The sequence below is a fragment of the Mya arenaria genome, chromosome 11 (assembly GCF_026914265.1).
Source record: "Mya arenaria isolate MELC-2E11 chromosome 11, ASM2691426v1".
Lineage (NCBI taxonomy): Eukaryota > Metazoa > Mollusca > Bivalvia > Myida > Myidae > Mya > Mya arenaria.
This window is the reverse complement of record NC_069132.1, coordinates 32,677,783-32,695,797: the sequence shown is the minus strand read 5'-3', so window position 1 is coordinate 32,695,797 and position 18,015 is coordinate 32,677,783. Positions and strand designations below refer to the sequence as shown.

The 18,015-nt window shown below is 37.9% G+C and overlaps 3 protein-coding genes across 3 annotated transcripts in view; 2 read left to right on the top strand and 1 right to left on the bottom strand.

Annotated features, from left to right (window-relative positions):
• The first annotated feature begins 345 nt into the window (after positions 1-345).
• On the top strand, positions 346-9,378 carry LOC128209185 (keratin, type I cytoskeletal 10-like). The gene is made up of 6 exons (XM_052913107.1): positions 346-752; positions 1,000-1,262; positions 1,786-1,820; positions 4,033-4,197; positions 7,003-7,182; positions 7,668-9,378. The coding sequence occupies exons 1-6, from the start codon at positions 646-648 to the stop codon at positions 8,289-8,291; spliced, it is 1,374 nt and encodes a 457-aa protein (XP_052769067.1). The 5' UTR covers positions 346-645; the 3' UTR covers positions 8,292-9,378.
• A 3,013-nt stretch (positions 9,379-12,391) lies between these two features.
• Positions 12,392-13,263, top strand: LOC128207899 (uncharacterized). The gene has a single exon (XM_052911085.1). It carries the CDS (start codon positions 12,449-12,451, stop codon positions 12,932-12,934), a length of 486 nt encoding a protein of 161 aa, XP_052767045.1. The 5' UTR covers positions 12,392-12,448; the 3' UTR covers positions 12,935-13,263.
• Positions 13,264-14,031: 768 nt separating this feature from the next.
• LOC128207898 (fermitin family homolog 2-like) overlaps positions 14,032-18,015 on the bottom strand; it is a 34,370-nt gene continuing 30,386 nt past the window's right edge. The window contains exon 13 of the mRNA XM_052911084.1: positions 14,032-17,962. Within this exon, the coding sequence (XP_052767044.1) occupies positions 17,672-17,962 (291 nt within the window). The 3' untranslated portion in view covers positions 14,032-17,671. The remainder of the gene's footprint in view (positions 17,963-18,015) is intronic.

The following is an 18,015-nucleotide window of genomic DNA, read 5'->3' as shown; positions in this document are numbered from 1 at the left end:
ACAAGTATACGTTTATGTCGTGGTTCCCAAGCTCTCTAACTTTGATTAAGGTAGTAGAGTCGCAAATGGTAAAGGATCGTCCAAGATTAGTTGTTTGCACTCCATAAAATATGTTTAACATTTTACACCTTATTTAGATTTCATTTACGGCAGCGATGACAAATCATCTTTTTTGTTATGATTTTACAAAAACGCGCCCAGTATAATGTGCCAAGTATCTTATACACATCACAAAGGGCATTATTAGTGATTGTGTATTGCTACAACGGACTCTTTTGTAGTTGTTCAATGAAACAAAGGGTCCATGATAAACACAGATCCGGAGTTATCAGGTCAAAGTCTATAAAAATGTTAACTGTGCCAAGTTTAGGACTAAAATCCATGAAGAAGTTATGTACACATATGTGTTGTCTGCGTCGATGTACATGTATATGAGATAAGCAAGATATTTAATATATTTACCTGCAATTGATAATTGAAACGATCTTGCCATCCGTAAGTGAGAAATCGATTATCGCTTGAGAATTTCTTGATATTGGACACAAATTACATGGAATATTATGAACAAACCAAACAATGGGTATGAATGAATAACGGAACTACCAGAGTGACACAGCAAATTTGGTGACGTCGCAAAGTGACGTCATGGCGACGCCGACGGCGGAAGTTAAGCGAGTCCGTTTCTCGGTTGAGGAGGACAGGGATTCGCATAACAGCGATGAGGCGTTCGAAGGACAGTGGGACTTCTTAAAGTAAGCCTTGATGTTGTTTGTCTCAGATGCTAAAATTGTTTTTCCTAAAACAAAATGTCAGTTACCATAGTTTGAAATGGCCGAACATAAGAAAGCTAATTTCGAAAAACAGTATTAAAATGCATATGGTTTACTGAATATAATATCACAGGCGCCCCCTTTATTAATATTTTTAGAACCGTTAAACTATTTCATTGGGTCGGTTTTTCTGTGGTCTGAATTACCAGTCTTTAGTATATAATTTCAGGTATTTACTGACCTTACGAGAAGAAATCAATGTTAACAGCGTCGTAGACTCGCTCGTGCAGAAAGGCGTGATTAGTGCAGACGCTGGAAGTGACGTCATGCGACAGGGCACGCCACGTGCACAGGTGGAGCTGTGTGTACAGGAAGTGATGAAGGGAAGCGGGCCGGCGTACCGCAGCCTTTGCGAGACGCTGCAAGAGCACGGCTACACCAACATCGTGGACGCTCTGAAGGGGGACGCAAATTTATCGTCGATCGTACCAGGTATCAGTTATAGAGATTCGCGCGATATAGTCTTTACGCAACCAAGTGATACAAACGCATAGATCAACCGACTTACAAATTATTCTTTAGTGAATTCATACATATTAAATTTACTCCCTAAAATAGATGATTTAAAGATAAACTATGGACATTAAAAATAGTTTCTGTACTTCGAACTGCGTTTTCTGATTCCGTATCACACAGTAGCCTAGTGCGCATGCGCAAATCTACTTTGGCAACAATACGCATGATAATTAAGACGTTTGTCGTCGAATTTGGAGGTGTTTTTTTTAAAGAAAACGTTTTGCCATTTCTCTATCATATATATCTTAAATAAATGACATCAAAGCAATACTATGCTGGTCGATTGATATGTGATGCTGCATTTGTTGGTCTCTCGTGCAATTGGATTTTACGCAATCACCCTGACGTGAAGCAACCCCACAGATCAACCGACTCGCATAATATTCCATTTGTTTGTGTTTCACGTTTGTTTTCTCAACCATTTTTTGACTGTTTGCAGAGTTTTCCGACGTCCACGGAAATACCACCCCCCGGGTATGTATCTATATACATCCGAACTTCTTTTTTTAGTATTTTTTATATCAAAACAAATGTATGCAGACCAAAACCATAAGAAACCATCGACTAATGAGTAATGAAGTCTTTTGAAATTGGCAAATTTACCCACAGTGATTTGATGGTATGAACTCCTGCTTTGGTGCCATTTGACCTGTACAAAGTTTAGTGACATTTAACCTAATATATATTTTTTCTTCAGATTTATCAAAGGGGTCACTCCTACCAACTATCTAGCATAAAATAACTATGAACTACTGCAGTTCAACAATGTCTGAAAATCTCGAAATGTCTAGTTGGTAGGAGTGACCCTTTTGATAAATCTGAAGAAAAACATATACATATTAGGTTAAATGTCACTAAATTTTGAACAGGACAAATGACACCAAAGCAGGAGTTCATTCCCATCAATTCAATGTGAATTTACCTAGCAATATGGTGCCTTGACAGTGCGGCGGATATTTAGAAGACTTAAGACAGCTGGCCTCAGTTTCTCGAAACTTCTTTAGTCCCCTATAACATGATCAAGTTCATCTCACTATATTGCTTTGTCTTTATTTCGCGTAATATTAACTTCATTAAGTGTTAAAAGTCTTTAGATAGGAATTACTTCTATGGTTATCACAATAAACCATTTTTTTTTATCAAAATCACATTTAAGTATGTATTTTGGCCAGTTAAAATAATCCCGTTAAGCTTAAGGCGTTTCTTGAAATTGGGGCCGGGTGATTCCCGACTGGAGGAATTTGACAGGGGCCGTATTCATATATAGCTTCTTAGTGATTTTTTTTTGAAAATATATGAATTTTGAACATCAAATACCTTTAATATCCTGTATTTTTCATAGAATTTATTCATATATGCAATTAATTGTTGACCCTTTCTTTGTTAATTTTCATATTTTTGGCGTAACACATTGGTGTTTTTTTTTCATTCAATTTACTTAAAAAACAAAAACAAAACTAAAATGCATTATGAATAGTCACCGCAACCTCGAAAATAAACTTGGCTGGATTCTTAGGGATTTGAACAAAATTCTTTTATCCAGAGCTCCGGTTTAGACAACAAAATTTCTATGATAATTATATGATAATTTGCTGTGTTGAGGCATTATTGACTAATATTTAACACACAAAAAATGTCGAATAACTGTTTCTGTACGACAGTGAACCGATCAGAACTCGTATCCAGTCAAGTGCACACCATTTGGCAGTTTAAATTGATTAGCATTTATTATCTTATGATCAATCGTGGAATATTTGATATTCACAATAAACAAAGATGACTTGAAAACCTGATACCCCTTCTGAAATTTGGATACATATATAGAATAATGAATTACAGCGACTAAACCGAAAAGGTTGACATTTTAAAAGGATATTTTAAAAAAAGTTGAATTTTCTTAATCTCTGTCTTGCTAAGTGAAGAGCAGATAGTACCTAAAGTATGTTGTGTTTTAAAGTGTTTTATTTGTTTTCATTTTAAAACATCTGTGAAAAACATGGGAAATAATGTTCAATTTAATATTAAGCTGGATTATAGTGTTTCCGCGCGAAAGCATAATTATTCTTTGTTAAATGCACAGGTATTATCTATATGTTTAGCTGCGATTCTATGTGAAGCGACATGAGCGTAAACACTAAAACACATTTAAGATTTTGAAGATTTGAAGTCTTAAATAATTGCCTCAATCCAGTGTTAATCTTTGATTCAGCAGCACAGGTTTCCACAAGATTAGAATATTCCCAGGAGCAGTCAGTATAATAGAAACTCGGCTTTACTTATATTAACGTGTTACTTTATATGACGTGTTACCACACCCAGTCAAATAAGTTTCTTTTTCTCATTGCTCTATGATTTATTTATTTTTATCAAAATTTGTCCTGGTATGCTGTTACATCATGCCAAAGAGTTGTATTGAGTCATTTAAGCGTCGTGGCAAAAGAAGGCTTCGTCATTGTAGATTCGGTCATACATTCACAGGCTTCTAAATCTTCATGTTTTGCTGGTAACACTGACGATGTCCGAGTGGTCAATGTTTTGGACTCTGGATCAGCATGGAATCCGCGTCCTTTCTAAAATATAGAAAACTGGAATTTCGAGTGGGGGCGTGTTGAAAATTATGTTCCTCGACTGTTAAATTCTAAATCCGACGTGAAACAAACTTACATTTATAATTTGTATCGTTTAGCTGTTACGGGAGCATTGGTCTCAGCGTGACTCGGTAGTGGACGGGTTCAGCGTGCAGGGGAAGAAGATGGCCCTCAGCGCCCTCTCCAGGGACGCCAAAGCCTCCCAGCGAGAATTCTCCGTTATTGTTGAACGCCAACAAGAACTGGAGAAGCAACTCGTCCAGGTACACATTTTAGTCCTTACTTGTCGGTAAGTCCATTCCGCCAAATAAGTGTTTCCTTCATCGTGGAGCACCAGTATGAACTGGAGAAGCAACTCGTCCAGGTACACATTTTAGTCCTTTCTTGTCGGTAAGTCCAATCCACCAAATAAGTGTTTCCTTCATCGTGGAGCACCAGTATGAACTGGAGAAGCAACTCGTCCAGGTACACATTTTAGTCCTTACTTGTCGGTAAGTCCATTCCGCCAAATATTTGTATCCTTCATCGTGGAGCACCAGTATGAACTGGAGAAGCAACTCGTCCAGGTACACATTTTAGTCCTTACTTGTCGGTAAGTCCATTCCGCCAAATAAGTGTTTCCTTCATCGTGGAGCACCAGTATAAACTGGAGAAGCAACTCGTCAAGGTACACATTTTAATCCTTTCTTGTCGGTAAGTCCATTCCGCCAAATAAGTGTTTCCTTCATCGTGGAGCACCAGTATGAACTGGAGAAGCAACTCGTCCAGGTACACATTTTAGTCCTTACTTGTCGGTAAGTCCATTCCGCCAAATAAGTGTTTCCTTCATCGTGGAGCACCAGTATGAACTGGAGAAGCAACTCGTCCAGGTACACATTTTAGTCCTTTCTTGTCGGTAAGTCCATTCCGCCAAATAAGTGTTTCCTTCATCGTGGAGCACCAGTATGAACTGGAGAAGCAACTCGTCCAGGTACACATTTTAGTCCTTTCTTGTCGGTAAGTCCATTCCGCCAAATAAGTGTTTCCTTCATCGTGGAGCACCAGTATGAACTGGAGAAGCAACTCGTCCAGGTACACATTTTAGTCCTTTCTTGTCGGTAAGTCCATTCCGCCAAATAAGTGTTTCCTTCATCGTGGAGCACCAGTATGAACTGGAGAAGCAACTCGTCAAGGTACACATTTTAGTCCTTACTTGTCGGTAAGTCCATTCCGCCAAATAAGTGTTTCCTTCATCGTGGAGCACCAGTATGAACTGGAGAAGCAACTCGTCAAGGTACACATTTTAGTCCTTACTTGTCGGTAAGTCCATTCCGCCAAATAAGTGTTTCCTTCATCGTGGAGCACCAGTACGAAATGGAGAAGCAACTCATTTATGTATTGATTTTGTAAGCAGAAACTGGAGTAAAAATGTCCGGGTACATGTAGGTATTGCTTGTGTATTCATTTTTTATACAAGCTCACAAACTCGTTAAGATATCGTGTCATTGGTGTATTTTGTTCTTTCTTTTTTTAGTGTAAACAAATGCTGTCTGTACTATGTCGCCCTCCATATTAGTGCATTTACCACTTGGACCGTTATGACAAACTTCGGGCAAATATAACGCAAAGGCCCTGCGCTGTTTTGAATTTTCCTCGTTTAAGTGAAGTGTTTATTTCCCTTAGTTAATGAAGTCTCTGGACCGTGCTAGATTGTTAAATGTTTCCCCAGGTGATAAAGTCCCTGAACGTGCTAGATTGTTAAATGTTTCCCCAGGTGATAAAGTCCCTGGACCGTGCTAATTGGGAAATGTTTTCCCCAGGTGATGAAGTCCCTGACCGTGCTAGATTGTTAAATGTTTCCCCTGGTGATAAAGTCCCTGACCGTGCTAGATTGTGAAATGTTTCCCTAGGTGATAAAGTCCCTGACCGTGCTAATTGGGAAATGTTTTCCCCAGGTGATAAAGTCCCTGGCCGTGCTAGATTGTTAAATGTTTCCCCAGGTGATAAAGTCCCTGGACCGTGCTAGATTGTGAAATGTTTTTTTCCCAGGTGATAAAGTCCCTGACCGTGCTAATTGGGAAATGTTTTTTTCCCCAGGTGATAAAGTCCCTGACCGTGCTAATTGGGAAATGTTTTCCCCAGGTGATAAAGTCCCTGACCGTGCTAATTGGGAAATGTTTTCCCCAGGTGATAAAGTCCCTGACCGTGCTAGATTGTTAAATGTTTCCCCAGGTGATAAAGTCCCTGGACCGTGCTAGATTGTGAAATGTTTTTTTTTCCCAGGTGATAAAGTCCCTGACCGTGCTAATTGGGAAATGTTTTTTTCCCAGGTGGTGAAGTCCCTGGACCGTGCTAGATTGTGAAATGTTTTTTTTCCCAGGTGATAAAGTCCCTGACCGTGCTAATTGGGAAATGTTTTTTTTCCCCAGGTGATAAAGTTCCTGACCGTGCTAATTGGGAAATGTTTTCCCCAGGTGATAAAGTCCCTGACCGTGCTAATTGGGAAATGTTTTCCCCAGGTGATAAAGTCCCTGACCGTGCTAATTGGGAAATGTTTTCCCCAGGTGATAAAGTCCCTGACCGTGCTAGATTGTTAAATGTTTCCCCAGGTGATAAAGTCCCTGGACCGTGCTAGATTGTGAAATGTTTTTTTTCCCAGGTGATAAAGTCCCTGACCGTGCTAATTGGGAAATGTTTTTTTTCCCAGGTGGTGAAGTCCCTGGACCGTGCTAGATTGTGAAATGTTTTTTTTTCCCAGGTGATAAAGTCCCTGGACGGTGCTTTAGTGTGAAACGTTTTCCCAAGGTGATAAAGTCCCTGGACCGTGCTATATTGTGAAATGTTTTCCCAAGGTGATAAAGTTCCTGGACCGTGCTAGATTATGAAATGTTTTCCCCCAATGCATTGAAGTCCCTGGACCATGCTAATTGTGAAATATTTTCCCCAGGTGATAAAGCCCCTGGACCGTGCTAGATTGTGAAATGTTTTCCCCAGGTGATAAAGTCCCTGGACCGTGCTATATTGTGAAACGTTTTCCCAATGTGATAAAGTCCCTGGACCGTGCTATATTGTGAAATGTTTTTCGCCAGGTGATGAAGTCCCTGGACCGTGCTAAGGACATGTTGATAGCCGAGCGGCAGGAGAAGCTTGGTCTCCGGGAGCAGCTGCGGAGCCGCGACGAGGAGCTAGTTGCCATGCAGCGGAAGTACCTCGAGCTGCAGAAAGCCATGTCCTCACTCAGAGAAACCAACAATAAATATACGGAAAAGGTACCGTGCGCTACCACTAGCGGATCCCCTAAAATCGTCCAAGTTTACTTTTTATTTTAATATTGGAGAAGAAATAAAATACGTTCAAAATCCACAATATCGGACTAGAAATTGATAAAATTTTCTCGGGGGAGTACCCCCCTGCCAACACTTTAATTAATTTCGGTTCTGATAGAGGGCGTTAGTCAAAACGTTACGCCTCTAAGTTACGCCCCTCTAACGTCGACTCCTGGAACCTCCCCTGGATACGGTTTGTGTTGTGGTACGGTGCCGTACGGTATGCTTTAAACAATATCACGTACTGAGTGATATAATATTTAACGGAATGCGTTATAGAACGCAATGTTAAAAGACAATTGTATCATATGTATGTAACAAAGGGCGTACAATATATTAAACAAACTGTAGAGAATAACAAAAACCCTTCGTCTAATTGATTCGTCAAAAAGTTACAATACATGCAATGATGTCATTGTTTCCGCCAGGTGACGCGATTGCAGATTGAGAACGAGCAGTTACGGAAGGGCGTGCGGGAGCGCCACGAGCTGGAGAGCGAGTTGAGGGAACGGAACGGCGAGCTGGGGCGGCTCAGAGATCAGCTGACCGAACAGGAAGCCAAGATGAGGTCACAGGAGGAGAAAATTGTCAGCAAGCTGGCCATGATCGAACGTGTGGTTGGAGAACATAAGACTCTAGTTGACGGACAAGAGAAGTTGACAAAGAAAATAAATCTACAGGCGAATGACATCATCCAGTTACATGAAGAAAAAGACGAGGCGGCTTCACAGATGGCGGCCCAACAGCGGCAGCTCAATTTTCAGCAGGCACAGATAGGGATGATTCAAGAGCAGATGCAGCGGCTTGAGGGCAGCCTTGGCGGCGGAGGCGGTGGCGGCGGTGCCGGAGGAACGTATGGTGGCTCCTCCTCCCGCGCAGAGAGCCTACCGCCACTCCCCTCTACCCCCGGGAACGATGGCCGTAACAGCCGGTATATACACGCACTCTCCAAAAGCATGAACCTAAACAGACCTTTTAATCCCTACGGAAAGTTGGAAAATTCTAAAAACATGTTGTGGCGGGGTGATTCGTCGGGGAAAAAGGGGAAATGATCTTATGAAACTATATTATATGGATTTAATATTTTATCACTTTATAAATGTAGGGTGGTTTTAATATCGTTTTGAATGTGTTCATTCTAACACATGCATTCACTTCAAATGTTGTTTGTTTTGGGAAAAACTGGTAAAATAATTAATATGTAAAACGATTCACGTTCCAAAGGATAATGAATTTTATTTTATAACTATAACATGCTTCATTTATTTAAATTATCAGTCGTATAGTATGTGAGTAAGAGACATTTCAATTCTATTTATACTAATACGACAGTTTTGCACAGATTTTTAATATTAAAATGACTAGTACCAAGGGACATCCAAACATGAAATAATTAAGTTTTTTTTTTGTTTGTGCAAGAAACTATTTTGAACCAGAACAATTAATTTGCAATGCGCATACGTTATGGATGATTAATCAGGGGCATTCTCTATTTGTTTGGTATTGTCTGCGTATAGTCATTTTAAATCGATTCATGCGGAGACATGTTGCGCACCATTCGGAACTCCTCGGCAATTTTCTATCGTTTGCGATAGAAAATGGCCGAGGAATTCCGAATGATTGCTCGCATAGATTCCCACAATAGAAGCCGCTGTGGGTTTTTTTCATGAGTTCTTTACGTACACGTGTTAAAAAGGATAACGTTACATCATATTTGTATAGGAAATTTGACAGCTCTAAGCGAAAATAAGAGCTGTACAAGTGTTATGAACTTTGAACATTCACAAACACAAAAACATGCCTATGACGTTAGCATGGCAAGTTGCATACATGTCTAAACATTGACCGTGAGACAGTAGACTAGCTAGGTTCCTCCAAAACCTATACAATGTCCAATGAAACAGTATCATTCTAATTCGCATAATTTATTGTTACCATAAATTATATTGAATGCAGAACTTTGTCGTTTTCTATTATACTACTTAGTAGTCCGTATATGGGCACATACTTAATGTCACCATTATATCATCGACATCACATACTAGTAACATTATAAAATTACTTAATTTCTAGTTTTAATCAAAAGATAAAGAAAATCACACATAAAGTGTTCAGTTCTAATCGTATACAGCTTAGCAGTACCTGGGATGTATTAAAAGCATGGTGTTACAATATTGCCCCCCCCCCCCCCAAACAAACAAACTTGTAGATGACCTGAAACTTCATCTAGTTCATCAAGACTATTCAAAACGCACTTTTCGTTTGGTTTCTATCGCAACCAGTGTGTGTGGTACAGAATTCCATACAATTCTTGAGACTTCTTGCGAATTTTGAAATATGACTATCCAAGAAACCTTACCATAGCGTTTGACTGAATTTGGCTTCCGGCGGTTCAGAGAAGTGTCAAGGTTGAAGGGCAATTGTTAACATGTTGTTAACGGCGCACGACTCAGACCATGATGACGTCACACACGGCGTGCACGTGCAAAGTTCAACCCTCGTTCACAATGGCTCATACTATTCATTTCTAACTCTAGGGAATTAACAATGAAAAATGGTCAGGGAATAACATGAATTATTATTCTGAAAACAGCATTGATCTGATTTAATGAAAGGGTATTCATTTCGTCTGTGAATGTGATTAAGACCATTCGAAAGCCTTTTATGGGTGCTGTTATTTTGCAGACAACGTATTCAAATGCATTTTGTATACGGTATTCAGAAACAGCGGGCGATCAATCAAAAAGTGAAAGTAAACTAGACAGACGAGATCTGCACTTCTACATTGTATATGGCCACCTCGAAGCGAATTTATTTGGTTTATGCCTTCGGTGGTAGGAGTGCAAGCTATAAAACTATCCTTTTCGATTTGATAGGAAAATAAATCATTTATTTGGTTTATGAGATATATGAATGATGTTTTACGAAACATTTAATACCATTATAAATATTATATCGATCATTGTTTGAGCAACAAGTGGTCTCTAGAGGTGCGAAACATTACTTGTACATGCACCGTACCAGTTTGTGCGAATTTACGTGCACATATCAGAGGCGTAGCTAGCCCTCCATTTATGTGGATACATAATTGGCTGCAGGGGGTTTGGGGGCATGCCAAAATTTTGCAAATCATGGTGCAGTCTTGGCGTTCTGAGGTGCTATTAAGTACAGGAATATGGCCAGTTTTAGGATCATGTGATCAATTACGCATACTGCCCTTTGGCTGATTTTTGTTGTCAGAATCATGCGGATTCAGTCGCGTACTCGCGTATAGGCCGCTACGCGCCTGCATATATGATTGAGAAATCGTTCGCGAAGAACATTCACCATAAAGTCGGCCATAAAACTTACGTCACTCGGATACAACTTATATTCAGGATTTTTCACTATTTCAAACAGTGAAAAAATAATTTGATATATTTAACTGTTTTGAAATTTTAGCGCATTCCCACGTCAATATCAAACATCAGCGCGCGCAGGGCTGGGACACAATTTCAACGACGTCATTTCCGAAATGACGTTCCTTTCGCTTTGAGTTTGGCGCGCTTTCCAGAAAAAAAAATACAATAAAATGTCGTTTTATATTTTTTTTAGCATATAATAAAAAAAAATGTTTGTTTCAGTGTACGATCGTGAAATATCTCACATCGTGAAAACCAAAGTAAATATTTCACTCGTGGCTACAAACGGTCACAAGCTATTATAAGCTTCCGCCACGGAATCCAGCTTAAATAACTGATTTAGTATGAACAAACTAATACTAACAGATTGTTGCATGACTTATCTAGTAGCACGGATGCATGTAGTTTATGGCTTCGAAATATTCGTTCATTGTTTGATCTCATGAAAAAAAAATAATGTCGCGATACGTTTGTACACAAGGCCGTTAGGCAGTATTCGACCAATCGTAACAACTCGGCCAACTCCGGCAAGCTTCGGGATGTTCAAATCGGTTTGATAATAGCTGAATTGCTGTGACTGAGAACTAGTATTCGACGTGCGCTTCGCAGAAATGGCCTTGAGTCTGTTCCGCATCATGCGAGCCATGCATATGGGCTCCTTAAGGAATAGCACCCACACCCATTTACAATCTTGGGGTTTGAGAAAAATCGCCTGGAACCTATCGATGAAGCAACCCAATGCTAAATGTTCACATATAAAGCACAGAAAAAACTTTAAAAGTTGGCCCTACATGTTCGTTCTTTCCATCCATCGGTACAGAAGACTTTTAAAATACTTATCTCTAGTAAGTCAATAATATTAATATAACCATGGTATCAACGTAGGCGGCACGTACATGTGTACACGTGTGGACTGGTCGTTGCTCTCACGTTATGTGCACGACAGAGAACTCTTTGTTGTACCTATTTAAATCTGTTCAAACTTCAAACCAATTTTCTGTTCAATTGACACCAGTTGTAGGTTTTATTTAGTAAATCAGATGACGCGACAAACAAACTGATGTACCAAATTAAATGTATTCAAATCAATTTTCTATTCAATTGACACCAGTTGTAGGTTACATGACTTTTGTAGGTCGGAAATTATGAATATAGAGGTTGGAGATTGGAAAATGCGAATGAAAGACGTGCGTAGATAATACGTTATAATGGAGAAAAAGGAATGAAGCTATATAACTCTATTGACTGAAGCTAGAATAATGCGCGGGCTTTTAAGTGAAATTGAACGAATTGTATAAAATGTGAAAGGTTTATTTTGTATGGCATATGAAAAAGGCTTATGGATGTCGTTGATTCTCTTGAGTAAAATTATAGGAATGGTAATCGGTAAGTATATATCAGGCAGAGAGATCAAAAGACAGGCGGCATTTTCATTTTTAGGCCAAAGCATGGGATGCAAGGTAATCAAGATCGGCATTCATTGAAATATACGAAATAGCCATTATGGTAGAAGATTATATTTAAGATTTAAATATTATGCTGAAAAACATTTGCATAGATGCGCATGTACATATGGTAATAGCCTCGATAATGTCCTGCATTTTAATTAAAGTCATTCGGATAGCTGATGAAAATGTTAGAAACTGGACTGAAACTAATGTTTAATAATTACACTTAATTAAGTGTATGCTTCAGAAATAGAGTGTCGAATTGAAATCAGTGAAACAATTGGTGGGAAAGATAAAAATCAACATGGAATAAACGGGTTTTCAAAGGATATTTTTCAGTTGGTGATTTTCTGTAAGTTAATGTCGACGGACGCGGCTTGGTTCTTACCAGAAAGGCGTGGGGATGTGGCGCCGCCGTCCAACAACGCTTGTATACCGGATATATTCAACAAGCTGGACGCTAGCAGCATGGAGAGGACGCGCGTCCTCAACTCGCAGCTCGATATGAGACTCCACGTGCAGGAACGGAAGTTGTTACAATACAGGACGGCAGCAGAGCACCGCTTTCAGGTAGAGAGGGACAAACTCAAAAACGTGCTCCGGAATATTCCACGGCGGCTCCCCAACTACTCCGATATCCCACAGCTGGAAACTAAGGTCCATAAATTAAAACAGTCACAGCGACGACGAGGACAGCCTTCGAACAAGCATGATTGTGTGTTTACTACCACACCCATGGACATGAAGGGTCTGGCAGATGACACACAGGGGAGGGCGTTTTGTGGCCGATTCTTTTCTCACCATTTCCATCAACATCTACCGGTCAAGACGCGTCGCCCTCGGTGAAAACGCGTGTGGGAGAGATAGATTTACATTTATGTTTGCCTTGCACGACCAAGTGTGCATGAAATGTTTTACGTGGAAGCTATGCACTCACGTATGATTAGTGCATGCAATTCAGCTTCAACATTTGTGCAGACCTTTAATTTTTTGTGTTCGTCTGTACATCGCCATTTAACAACTGATAAGAAATGTCCTTCCGAAATCCGGCAGGTTTAATTAAACCACCGTGGTTTCAAGGTCTCTGCGCATCATGACTTAATTATTAACATGGCGGGCGAATTATTGCATTAATATGTTGATTTATAGTGTTCAATTAAATGTGTTGTTCTGTAGAAGATGTGTTTTGAAGTCCTATTCCGGTGACGATAAGTATGGTCTTGATGTCCTTACATTAAACCAAACTAGGTACTTGATAATCAGCTTGTTCGTCATCGTAAAATTGCGTAAACAAGAGGTCAATGAAGACCCCATATTGCTCACGTTCACCCCAGTTTCTGATATTGTAATTTTTTCTGGAACAGACAGTAGAAAATACCAAGTATTACCTGGACTTCTAACAAACATTCTGACATGTGGTGATCCATGATCGAACTTGACCTTCAATGTTGAATTTAAAGAGACAAACATCCTGACCAAGTTTTAATGAGAATTGCAGTATTTGCTAGAAAATTTAAGTTTTAATGTGTTATTGAGCTTTTCCAAACCTGCGACCACGTGACCTACAGTACTTGTTGATCTCATAACTCATAATCAACCAAGAGAAAATCCGTCTTAAGTATCATAGGTTAGGTAGAAAATTTGGCTCCAGTGTTCACAAACCAATATGTCCACAAATGAAGGTCTTAACCTCACTGAGTACTTTTGCTCAAGTAATTAAGTAAGTTGGTGTCTTTCAGAGTAATTCAATATGTATTATACCATTGTTTGTAGAACAAATAGAAGGTATCTTTTGCTCATGAAGTTAAGGAAGTTGGTGACGTTGAGAGTAATTCAATTTGTATTATATCAATGTTTGTAAAAGAGCAAATCAATTATAAAGTATCATCACATCACCAAGGACAAGTTATATTCATCCCCCAATATCACATAAAAAACCCATCTGAATATTTGTAGTTTATTTTGCAATAGTACTTGTTACATGATAACAGTATGAGATCTATAAATACAGTATAATGGTAAAATGAGTTGCACAGAATAAAGAATTGATAGCGAAATTACTGCAGCATTTTACAGGAAGATACCAGTATTCAGCAGAATTATATAATTCATGGCAACATTGGTGGACAACAAAGCGTTTATATACATGCAGGTATACTGTCAATAATTGATTGCAAATAAAAGTCAATGGTTTTGTAACTGGCATTATAATGCACAAATACATTCTCATGGTAATATTACAGGTATGTAACGTATTTTTCTGATGAAACTTACAAAAATTCCTCATCTATGAATAACATTTCTGATGATTTATAAAATGTTAATTAAACTAGTATTCTAGAACAAAGTAAAGAATTAAAAGCTGCACTCTCACAGATTGACCGTTTTGACAACTTATTTTTTGTCTTTAAATGAGCCAATTTTGTGCATAAATGTCTGCACACCAGTGGTATAAGACTGCTGACAAAAGATATAAGACTTCTGACAAAAGATCATATTTACATTCCAAAATTGGTGTTTTATAGCGAAAAGCATTACTAACGCTTTAAGAAAAAAGATTTTTTGGCAGTTTTCCAAACAATTAAGATCTGTTCTATTATGAATGATCTTATATGACTGAATTGAAGACATTGCTGCCCAAATCAGCTGATTCAGAGACTAAAAATAAAATAAAAGTCAAAACGGTCAATTTGTGAGAGTGCAGCTTTAAAGAAAAAAAGTACAACGACCTAAACTGATAAAAAAAATGACAAATTTGAATCGTCTCCTAGAAAATTTGTCTACCTATAACAACAACAGGTTGGGAACACTTATTACGGTTTTAAACAGTAAATAATGAAACACATTTAAAAACAAGGCACAATATAACTATACATAGGCACTTATAATTAACCTGACAATAAATACAGAGCACAAGTTGTGGTCCTTTCCTTGTGAATTGGAGAACCTGTTCATAGAATCACTTTCAAAATAAAATTGGAATTCAGAGTAGCAATTTGTCTTCTATAAAATACATGTGATATTTGTGAACTAAAAAAAAAATCATTAACTTCTTTCAGTCATAACTTTAAACTTGTTTATCCTATAACTTCTTGTTTGTCTTAAATTGAATAAAACTTGAGAAAAAAGGGCCACAACTCATGCACACAAATAATAACAATAATTAAATAAATCATATACTGAATCAACAGTGGATGTATCTTATACATCAATTCATCTTTGAAATCACACATGGCATTTGTAATTTATGGTTCACTTGAAGTATTTAATAAAATATCTTTAAAAAAATCAAATGAAAAGAACGATAACAGAATAAATACAATAATGTTTATATTACTTATCATGTTTTCAACCCCAAAAAGAAGTTTAATATTTTGGCTCTTGTCAAGTACTCATTCTCTTCCCTTTTTTAAATCAGACTGCTCTTCTACTTTGCCGTGATAATACCAGGGGCAGTATCCAATATTATTCTTATCCTTAAGATATGCCTCAGTGAGTTCATTCAGTTGACTGGCCATTGATTTTTACAGTCCAATCAAAACACTTAGCTTCTACTCTTAAGTATGATCTTATTGGTTATTGAATACAGCCCCTGCAGACTTGAAGCAACAGAAATACCTTCAGATATATTTTAGTGTTCATTTTGACAAGGAACATTGGTTGGTTTTATTAATTTAAACAATCTGGACCAGTAGACATAATATAATTTTAAACACTAAGCCGGTTAATGTCTGTTGGTGTGCATTATATCAAATCGAAGTGGTACCTCTGAAGCCCTGTGCCAGGCCTGACAACATTTAGATTGATAAACACATTAAGACGAACACTATCATAAACCGAACGTATAACCAGTTGTTCCCCTTGCCTAGATTTGTTCAATATTCTTATCTTAACATCCTAACCCTGTAGCACTGTTTCGTCAAGACTTTTACATTCACAAAAACATTTGCATGTAACAAATCATTACATCCTAATATCAACAAAAACCACTTGGAAACCAACACATATCTGCCTACTTGCTGAGAAAGCATTTTCTAAAATGCTCATGGGACATAACTCCAAAAATCCGTTGATTCCGAGTGACCTGACTTGTTGAACCTGGATAAATGTCAGATGAAACAAGTGTATCAATCTTTGAACAAATACACATTAAGCAAATATCCTGTGATATTTCCGGAGTAATGGCCTAAGTACCCATTTTGCATGACAACATTTACACCACTATCACCAAGGTAAGACAGGACCAAGTGTTTTCATGGAATAACAGTTTAAGATATTAAAATATCCAATTTCCAAACGCCAAAATTAAACAAGAGCCGAGGAGTGAAATTTGCCTCCCTCATTTAAAGGCTGTTTGCTTTTCATTAATTTATCTCCAAATGTCAATGAAAGACATTATTTTACGCACAATGCAAGTATATTACATGTATACATGTATGACGTGTTTTTCTCATCAGTTCAATATATAATATCACTCGAAGTTTATGAAACATGTAACCAATTAAATACTTGGTTAAAATATAAAATGAAGAAACATGTTCATGTTTTCTTTACACACTAATCGAAAAACCATATTCTATCAAATATACAAATGTATACATGCCAAATACAAGACTAAAAACAAAGCCAATTATATCAACAGTAAGACCGTATTACAGAAATGTATAGTATTGTATGATTGTGTAACACTTATATGTAAAACTACAATAAAACTGTATAGTGACTTATGAGTGTAGAAATACTAGAAAACACAAGATCTTTGCAAGTATATGTCAATGCGGGTCTATTTTTTCTCTGAGTTTAATAAGAGGCATAACGCAATAATTTTAAATTATTAGGAGTTATGGGCCTTGTTTCATACGTGCAACAGCCATTGTAGACCTGTGTACACAGTTTTATGTGAATATTTAAATTCTCACGACGATAATACCCAAGATGATGAAACATTAAAAACCCTTGGCTGTGACACAAGACCTCAACCTGTTTTCTTCACAAAACAGAAAAGCTAAACACATAAAGTCCTTTGTCTATCAACTTGACTTCCACAACATCTTCAGAGCTAACTGAATGCAGTCAAAACTGACTAAAAACTGCCACACTGAAACAATCCACCATTTTGTATTACTACTCACTAAACAAGCTTTCTCGTGTTATAAAAGCACCTTTGTCAAATGAACAATATTTATCAAACAATTTGAACAATATGTATCCAAGCAGTTATTCAATTAAATCCATCTGCTTTCAATACGGTTAATAAATCTCATAATCTCAAAATTTACAATCAGTATTTAAGGTTATATCCAACTGTTTTCCGAAGTAATTATATAGTTATATACAGAAAGTTACGGTTCAGAGGTAAACTGTTAAATGTGATAAACATAATAAATGTATAAGCACTATATTCAGGACAACAACAAATAAATGCCATTTTTCCTTGACTCCTCCCTTTACTGACTTGCACACACGGAAGTTGGAACCCTTAATGAGGCATTGTGTTTGTCAAGTGCGTATCACCACATAAGCAAAGTCAGGCACAGTTAATTCTCTTTCCCTCATAACGATGTTCTAAATATTTTTACAATCCTACAATCGTCCACCGGTAAGCTTATGAAACAATTCGACGTCCAGTGACTGATTCTTATCTTGCGACCTCATTGACAAGAAAATGTAACCCCCGATGAATTCATGCACTGTTTTACAATCAGCACTCAGAGATGAAAACTGTACTTTGCCCTCCTCAAAGTCGAGGATTACTTCGCGCACTTCCCAGTTCACACGCCATGAACGCAGGCCATCATATCTCCAGGTCTTCAGCGAATCCCCACTGTTAAGGTCCATTCGGATCACTTTGTTAGGATGAATTCCAATGAGTTCCTGAAAACACATTAACAATAGTCAAGATATCCAGATATTTTTCTACATGTGAA